Source organism: Nicotiana tabacum, chromosome 19 (genome assembly GCF_000715075.1).
Source record: "Nicotiana tabacum cultivar K326 chromosome 19, ASM71507v2, whole genome shotgun sequence".
NCBI classification, from domain to species: domain Eukaryota; kingdom Viridiplantae; phylum Streptophyta; class Magnoliopsida; order Solanales; family Solanaceae; genus Nicotiana; species Nicotiana tabacum.
In genome coordinates this window covers 49,416,373-49,425,538 of record NC_134098.1, presented here as the reverse complement: position 1 = coordinate 49,425,538, position 9,166 = coordinate 49,416,373, and the positions used below count along the sequence as shown (strand labels likewise).

Below are 9,166 nucleotides of genomic sequence, written 5' to 3'. Positions count from 1 at the left end.
TGTTATTTTTTGGGGGTCAAAATACAAGAAATTGCAGTTTATTAAGTATGATGTCACATAAAATGAAGTACAAACGGTTGGAGTAACGCTAATAATAGTGCTAAGCAGTTAGAACTTAGAACTAGTCATTAATCCAATTTGCAATTCGTGAAATGTTAAATTCCCATCCAAAAAGTATGACGGCTTGACTTAAATACAAGTATTATTATTATTATTATTATTATTATTATTTAGTTATTTTTTGAAAAAATGTAGTTTACTACTTATGATATCACATTAAAATGACGTGTGGCTGTAGGAGCAGTGCTAATAATAGTATTAAACCATAAAAATTTGTGATTGGATGAATACAATTTCTTCGCTCTTAATTGCAGGTTTTGAATTTGAGTATAGAAAATAAAAAGAATTTTATTTGAATTAGTCAAAGACCAATACAAATATTGAACAAAATAATGCTAGGAGTTAACTATATTATTAAAATTATTAGTCCATTCCAATATGCAATTCATAGAAAAACAAGAAATCTGGTCTGTTAGTTATTGCCTGCTACAAAATAGCAGTAGCAGTAGTTGCAGACATAAGACATTACTGCTGGGGACCGTTAGGAGAAAAATCATCATCCTATTCATCCTCCGCTGAAGCGCACAAAGCAGACAGGTGGTACCCCACTTCTCCCTCCTTTTTCTACCTTCTCATACACTCCCCCCCCACCCTCACCAACCTTTCATTACCATTTCCTTTCTCCCCATTTGCTTTTCTTTTCTTCTTTCCCTTCTTACCCACCTGCAAAAAATCAAGAAACCCCTCTCTGTTTTTGATGGAAGCTACTCTTGGTCTAATGGATTTAGCTGGTGATGGTGGAGGAGGAAGTGACGGGTCAATTTCAACAGTGTCAAAGGAAGAGAATATGGTGTTGTTATCATCTGAGGCTTCTTCATCATCATACCCTGATGAATCTGAGCTTGAATTGGGTCTTGGACTTAGTCTTGGTGCTGCTGTTTCTAAGTCTAATAAAACTGGAGCTTCAAGGGCTAAATTCTTGACGGCTAAAGATTTCCCTTCTTTGGGTTCCAATTCATTTTCTTCATCTTCCTCTTCTTCAGCTACTAAACTTAATAATAATGCCTTCTGTGGCACCAAGAGAGCTGCTGATTCTATTTCACCTCCCCGTTCTACTGTCAGGCAAGCAATCAATTTCATAAATTTATCTGCGTAGGTGCTAGTTTCATGCTTTGCTAAGGTTATGGATAAGCACTTACTATTTCTTAGCTGCAGCTTCTTTACTGCTCTAATGTGATTTTTTAATGTAACTATGTGTCAATTTTCTCTTCTTTATTACATTATGTTTGATTAGAACAAGTTGTTCAAGATATTTGGTTCTCTAGGAATCTGATACCTATGATGAAATGCGTTTTCTTTTATTCATTTCCTTTAATAAGCATTATCTTGTAGTATGTACTTTCTATATCTCTCTGCATTATTTTGTTCCTCGTGGTGGAATATTGTACCAAACTATGTGATCTCCGACTTTAATTGAATATTTATGTCCCTTCATCTAAAGGAAGGATCCCTTTTGAAGTGACAAAAAGGTGAAGTTTTAATCTGACAGAAATTATGTGACTCATGACATGTGGCTTGTGATGTAGAGCACACGTAGACATATATAAATTTAACAAATATTAGATTCTAAACCCATAATTCCAAAAGTGTAATGCTTTTTGTTGTAAGAACCTAAAGGTTAAATCCTTAAATTGAAATATGGATCCGCCTCTACCTGTGTAAGATTTTCATGAATGGTTTCAGTCTTAGTCCATCAAGTAGGAAAAGGTTCTTTGGCAGAATGGTTTCAGTCTTAGTCCATGAAGAAAAAGATTTTGTTTATCCTCTATTCAACTGCCCATTCAAGAGCATTTGGAACCAGCACAGGTAACTCAAATTCGTGTAGAAAAAGAGAGGGTGCTCCTTTGGATATTGAGCTCGTCTTCATCTTCCAAGATTGGTGGTTGAGACTACATTTATGTATGAAACTCTTAAGGAAGATTTTGATATTGTTGTCCTGAAAAGTTGCATCCTCCTATAACATTCCTTATGGTCAGACTCAATAAGTTTTGGTTTCACTGAACCTATAGATAAGTTTATATCCTATCAGTTAATTAAAAGAGTGTGATTACATAGTTTTGGTGCCTCTTTGTCGTTGAGTTATTCCTTGAAGCGCTCATTTCCAAAATGTCTGGGGTTGGTGATATAAAATTTTGCTCCTTTTCAGGAAGTTTATTGTATGTTAAATGTGAGTACATATTGTGTATTGTTTGTTATGGTTTATATGTTTAGTGTGTGATGTGGTATTGTTCCATATCGTTATGTTACTGCATGTATGGTTATTTTGACTGTTTTGCTACTTGGCACCCCTAAAGAAAATGTCATCTGCCACTTGTCAGTTGTCATGACTAAACTATGTCATCACTGTTGTTGCATACATAATTTTGTGTTTGAAACTTTTCCTATGTCACAGGAAAATATGCCTTTCCTTTTTCATCTTTGCTAATGTAGGTTGTGCATTTTATTTAGTGAGTAAACTATAATAAGCTGCTTAACATACTTAAGATTTATAGTTTTCTTTCTCTTTGTCTTTTTTAATCTTTTACTTTTACTTACCTTTTGCTTGAATCCGACATTGCAGTCAGGTTGTTGGATGGCCTCCTGTAAGAACTTATAGGATGAATACCCTAGTTAACCAGACAAAATCACCACCCACCGAAGAATATTGCGGGGCAATTGAGAAATGCAAAAGCAAAAATTTTATCACTAACGGGGGAAGCAGCAAGAGCAACAGTTTTGCCAAGGAGAAAGGGCTCATCAAGACTTCCATGTTTGTGAAGGTCAATATGGATGGAGTTGCAATTGGAAGGAAGGTAGATCTGAATGCTCATAGTAGCTATGAGAACTTGGAACGGACTTTAGATAGGATGTTCCTAAAACCCAACACAGCGGTTTGTGCAAGATGTAAGTAGTTCTTCTCCCTAGTTCATTAATCTGACAATGGAACAGAAGATTGTTACCACAAATATGCCGTAAAGGATAATGAGTTTTTAGTTGCTTCAGAAGTTGAATGAATTATACACCGAGTTTTGGTCATGGTTGTAATGAATTATGTTTTTTTGTTGGAAATATTAGCTGTCCCATATGTTCTAAGCCTGATATCTTGGAGGAACTGACAGACATTTCATGCTAATTTCTGGTTTTTTAACAATTCTTTGGAGTTCTTATAACTAGTATTTTAGGTTCATTTTCCATGGTTTCTGACATTAACAATTTTTGTGTGCTGTCAGCGTCAAATGCACAAGAGCTAGGTGTAATGTCAGAAACGTCATCTTCAAGATTATTAGATGGATCATCAGAATTTGTGCTAACTTATGAAGACAAAGAAGGAGACTGGATGCTTGTTGGAGATGTTCCATGGGAGTATGTCCTGCATCTGTTACTTTGCTCCTCCTGCACATAGGCAACTGAAATACACCTAGTTATTGTTTATAAAACGTGTTGGAAAAAATCAACAGATGCATAGTACTTTACGTCTGAACTTTGTTATCTTAAAGTGAAAAATGAATAGGAGAAGTTGCTTATTAAATAATAGGGGGATTATATTCATCAACATGAATTGGCAATTTGGTTCTTACATTATATGTATGCAGTTTTGTACTTTGTTTTGCTAGTTTAAATTCTTATTATGTTCGAATTATAAGGGTTGGGGATTGCCCAATCTGGTTTAGCTTTGGCTTCATAGAAATCAGTAATTGTTATAATGCAGTTCCCTCTGTGCTTTCTGGCTGATTTTGTAGAACGCACAACATTCTTCTGTATGGAACCGATTAAATGTACCCGTGTTTATCATATGGCCGCCTTATTTGTTTCCTTGTTTGTTTCAGGATGTTTATTAGCTCCGTCAAGAGACTACGAATCATGAGGACATCTGACGCCAATGGACTTGGTACATGTAAGCGTGAGTCACATATATGATGCACATGCTCCTCGTACAGATTAAAACTGACATGCTGACTAAATTCTTTGTTGAATTTCAGCTCCAAGTTTCATGGAAAGAAATGGAAGACAGAGGACTAAGCCTATATAGGTCAGATAAATAATCTACTTTCAAAGATGAAGAAGCCCCTTATTGGAAGGATGAAGTACAGAAGGAAATTATAGTGGATTATAAAATAATTTCTCAGTAACAAACTGATCATATGTGACCTTATTGGCTTTTTATTTTTTTGTCACTTTTTTCCTGCTTTTTACCACACGGGTCATGGTGCCCACTCTCTGGGAGGAGAGACCTTTTGGTAGATTACAGAAGATGCTGGTATATGTCATACACTATGCAATCTTCAGAGGAAGTTGCTTTCTGCCTTGTGAGTATGGATATGTCTACTTGTATTATATTACGATGATGAGCTTGCCGCCCTGAAACAGATGAACGCTAATGTTGTTGAAAGAAAAATTTGCAAGGTTCATACTGGGAACCTTTTTTGTTGGTTTTGATAAAAGATTTCATTGCTTCATGTTTGTATTTCAACTTTTTGTCTTCTCTTATTTCCGCAAGTATTTCTCCAACTATTGCTTGGAGCAAGATACATTGTCTATAAAACTTAAAATTATTTGATTGTCAGAAGCGTAGGGAAGAAAGTATAGCTTAGCCACGGAGGAGGTGTGTTGGAATTGTACATTTTACAATGCTGGTTGTAACCTTCCTTGGATTCTTTATATTGCATATCATCACTTGTTCAAGAGGAACGTACAGAGTTAAGAGGGAGAAAATAAGAAACAAGAGAAGGGGAAATAGAAAACCTACAATAAAGAACAGAAATGCAGACTCGAGTTGCCAAAAGTGATTTGATTTGTGATGGGTTTTGGTTGAAGAGAAAAGGGGCTTAAGGGTAATTCTTTCTGAACAAAATGGCAAATTGGATGAGAAAACCATTATAAGCTTTGGATTTTTTTCTAAACGAAAAAATGTTAGGGAGGTTATGAACATCAAGTGAATAACCTACAGATAAAAGGAGAAATTGGAGAAACCCTTGTGAGGGATATTTAAATATCCTGGAATTAGATAGTTAGTTTGAGTTGATTTTCTTCCCCTTAAAGATTGTTTTAGATAGTTAGTTTGAGTTGATTTTCTTCCCCTTAAAGATTGTTTTTTCAGGTAAGCAATACAATTCCATATCTTGATTAGAGAATATTTCCGTGTTAAAACTGTGTTATTCTGATCAATAACTTTTTCTTACATGATCAAAAAAATCACTTGCAGCAGGAAAAGTGCTGCCTGTACTGCCTTAAATTCTACACATACAAGAATCGATATATGAACTTCTAAATACAGGTCAAATACTACATGAAAATTACAAATAAAATGGACTCAAGTAGGAAAAAGGGTCATGACTTCTCTTCTTACAGAAGGCCATTTACAGGTGATGTACTGAATATTGGCTTATCTTTATCAGTAGTAGCAGGACTACTTCCACTGTTGCTACTGCTCTTTCTTCGAGGCTTTGCCTCTTCGAGCATTGTCAAAACATCCCTCATGGACGGTCTGTCCTTGGGGAGTTTGGCTATACATAGAATTGCTATCCTTAAAACTAACAACATTTCTTCTTGAACATGTTGTATCGTTCCTACATTGGGGTCTAGAGCTTCTTCTAAAGATTTATTGTCTCGGATCTTCATCCGAAACCATTCTACAATGTCAACAGATTCCCCGAATTCAGGATCTAGAGGACGTTTTCCAGTTAGGAGCTCCATGAGAACTACACCATAGCTGTAGATATCAATCTTTTCATCCACTTTCAGTGTGTACCCATACTCTGCAAAGTCATCATCCAGATAAATGATTGTCAAATATTAGCAAAGATCACTCTATAAGTATACATTAAGATTTTACTAAACTAGGCTGAAAATTTTGGAGTAAGGACTTACCGGGGGCTATGTATCCGTAAGATCCAGCAACCATAGAAACTGTTTCATTCTTCTTGAGCATCATTCTTGCTAAACCAAAATCTGCAATTCTTGCCTCAAGATTTGCATCAAGAAGTATGTTATTTGACTTTACATCACGGTGAATAACTGGTGGATGGCAATCATGATGGAGATAAGCAAGGCCTTGTGCCACTCCAAGTGCTATGTTGTATCGAGTGACCCAATCCACAAGCAATCTCCCTGCTGCTTGTTTACCATGTAAAGCTTCTCCAAGGCTGCCATTCTGCATATACTCATATATTATCATTGCATCGCGATTGTTGTGAAGGAACCCCAGAAGCCTGACAATATTCCGATGCCTCAATTTTCCTAGAACGTTCACCTCACCTACAAGATCTTCACTTCCCCCCATCTCAATATCAGTTCCAGATTTCCATAGCTTCTTCACTGCAACAACCGTATTCTGACGTTGCATTTCAGCTTTGTATACAACCCCTGTTGCTCCCATTCCAATGACATTCGACTCTTTAAGGCAAGCCAAGATGTCATTACTAGTGAATCCTAGCCTCTGGAATGCCATCAACCTCCACGGCCATTCACTACTGCTCATCTCAAACCTTTGTTCGAAACAGCTTCCACTTTCATTCCATCTCTTGTATAGAGACCTAGCTCCAAGACTTGCTGTAACAAGAAGTAGAAGAGCTGCTACCCCAGTTAGCCATCCTGCAATGATGTGCTTCGCGTGCAAGCTCTTTTCCTTCAATGTGTATGCTGCATTGTGAGAACATGGAGGAAGCACACCACCACAGAGACCGGCATTGCCAATCAGGTCATCTGGATTGATTGTTCTGAGCATGCCATTTGCCGGAACAGGGCCCTCAAGTTTGTTATGAGAAACATTCAGCGTTTCTAATGCTGGGGAATTGCCAAAGTTGTCAGGTATTCCACCAGTTAAAGAATTGTTGGATAGATCTAGAACAGCTAATGTGGGCATCATAGAAATTGCTCTTGGAATTGGACCAGTTAATTGGTTGTTTCGAAGATTCAAAGTTACTAACTTCTCACAGGAAGCAATGCTAGCTGGAAGATCTCCAGTGAAATGGTTTGTGGATAGATCCAGGACAGAAAGAGAAGGGCAATCCTGGAATTGATCCGGGATTTCGCCTACAAGGTTGTTTTCTGAGGCAATGAAATTCTGAAGACTTGGAAGTCCAAGAATGGATGAAGGAATAGAAGACTGAAGGTTATTTTTAGAGACATCAATAAAAGAAAGAGAGGTAGAAGAAGCAAGATCACTTGGGATTTGGCCTGTCAAACTATTGTTTGCCAGTTCCAGCCTTTGGAGTTTCCCAAGTTTACCAAAACCTGCTGGGATTGTCCCGGAAAGAAGATTGTTTTGCGCTCTTACACGAACAAGGGACGTGCAGGTTGATAAACCAGATGGAATTGGACCAGAGAAAGCATTGTTGAATAAGATAAGCTTAGTTAGGTTACCTTTGGTGCATAACCCTTCTGGAATAGGACCAGTGAATGAATTGGATGAAATGTCTACCCATTGCAAAGGCGAGTTTCTGCCAAGATCACTTGGCAAAGGACCTGATAAGCTGTTATTCCACAGCTCAAGAATTTCCAGCTGAGGCAAACCTCCAATTCCAGAAGGAACTGAGCCTGATAATTTGTTGGACATCAAATTCAAAAGCTGCAAATTCTTAAGGTCAGCAATCTCAGCTGGGATGTCACCCGAAAGCATGTTATCGGAGAAGTCAAGTAGCTGCAATGAAGTCATGCTGCCAATCTCTGGTGAAATCTTACCTACAAGACTGTTCTTGTACAAGAAAATGGTGTTGAGCAGCTTCAGCTTGCCCAACTCAGCAGGAATTTCACCTCCAAGATTGCCAATAGCAAGATCAAGATACTTGAGATTGGTCAAATTTCCAAGCTCAGCTGGAATTCCACCTTCAAAACTATTGTATCCAAGAACTATAGTCTCAAGCGACGATAGCTGCCCAAGCTCTCCTGGAATGTGGCCAGTCAAATTGTTCCCTGAGAGGCCTAAAAACTTCAACTTTCCTAAATTCTTGTAAGATTTAGGAATTGAACCTTCGAAGAAATTCCCTCGAAAATCCAAAGTCTCGAGGAATGTTGCATTGCCAATATCCTCAGGAAGATAACCGGAGAAGTTATTACTCGAAGCATTCAAATACATAAGCCCTGCTGACATTCCAAGACCCAAAGGAAAGCCATAGACAAAGTAGTTCTGGCTTACATCAATGCTTTTCAATGCAGTGAGATTGGATAAGGTTCTTGGCAATGGTGATGAGAAATCATTGCAGCATAAATTAAGTGAAGTCAAACTCTTCAGCTTTTGAATATCATCAGACACTTTGCCAGTGAGATTCATGTGTGACAGATCAAGCTTCTCAACTGCACCTTTGGAGTTGCATTCAACTCCAGTCCAGCTGCAGGGAACCGAAACGTTCCCTGCAGCTGCATTCTTGGGCACTGTCCAATCGCGAAGTTGATCCAAAGGATCAATAAGACTTTCTTTAATAGAAAGTAAAATAGACACTTCGTCTCTCAACTCAACTTTTGCCTCCACCACCACCTTAGCAAAACCAATGTAACAGTAAAACAAGAACAGTAGGAAAATGGTAAGCAAATTCATTTTTCCCTCTACTTACACTTTCTTTTGCTAATAATTTCTGTGCTATTGTTGCATCATGATTGAGACAACGATGAGAGGGAAATGATGGGGCCGGTGAAGTGGGGTATGAGGGGGAAGAAGAAGAAGATAAGAAAAAAAGAGAAGAGTATAGTACTAGTAATATAGTATATACAATATTAATGGAGTAAGTAAAATACTAAGTTCACATGGGGATTAGTTAACAAAAAGGAGGAGGTCGTGAGATCTTGGGTTCTGCAAAACAGCTGTTAATATGCAAATAATTGACTGGGCAAATGTTTGGACTTTATTGTAAGTGACTCCGACATTGAACATGGAGAGAATGTGTTCTTCTTCATGTGTTGCCTCGTTCTACATCAGTTACTTCTTTTTCTCCTTCTCATAGTCAACGTAATTTTGTGTTAATGTTCTTGTTTTACTTTTTCCCCTTTATTGCGTATAAGAGGCCGGTAGAAAATATATATAAAACTTCCAATGCTAGAGAAATTATTTCTTGATAACTGATATTGGACTGTG

At 37.6% G+C, this 9,166-nt stretch overlaps 2 protein-coding genes across 2 annotated transcripts; one reads left to right on the top strand and one right to left on the bottom strand.

The window, feature by feature from the left end:
• Nucleotides 1-567: 567 nt before the first annotated feature.
• On the top strand, nucleotides 568-4,570 carry LOC107801569 (auxin-responsive protein IAA12). The gene is given in 6 exon segments (XM_075237727.1): nucleotides 568-1,212; nucleotides 2,681-3,003; nucleotides 3,330-3,462; nucleotides 3,927-3,994; nucleotides 4,080-4,088; nucleotides 4,091-4,570. Coding segments are annotated over 6 exon segments (957 nt in total). The 5' UTR covers nucleotides 568-817; the 3' UTR covers nucleotides 4,120-4,570.
• A 671-nt stretch (nucleotides 4,571-5,241) lies between these two features.
• On the bottom strand, nucleotides 5,242-8,730 carry LOC107801568 (uncharacterized). Its single transcript, XM_016624913.2, has 2 exons — nucleotides 5,968-8,730; nucleotides 5,242-5,855 (listed from the first exon to the last, which is right to left on the bottom strand). The coding sequence occupies exons 1-2, from the start codon at nucleotides 8,630-8,632 to the stop codon at nucleotides 5,443-5,445; spliced, it is 3,078 nt and encodes a 1,025-aa protein (XP_016480399.1). The 5' UTR covers nucleotides 8,633-8,730; the 3' UTR covers nucleotides 5,242-5,442.
• Between the last annotated feature and the right edge of the window lie 436 nt (nucleotides 8,731-9,166).

Excerpts from the sequence above, each read along its gene's own strand:
- LOC107801568 (XM_016624913.2), bottom strand. The coding sequence starts at position 8,632 with ATGAATTTGCTTACCATTTTCCTACTGTTCTTGTTTTACTGTTACATT. Across the intron at positions 5,856-5,967 it reads TTACGGATACATAGCCCCCG|AGTATGGGTACACACTGAAA; the intron begins GTAAGTCCTTAC and ends ATGACTTTGCAG.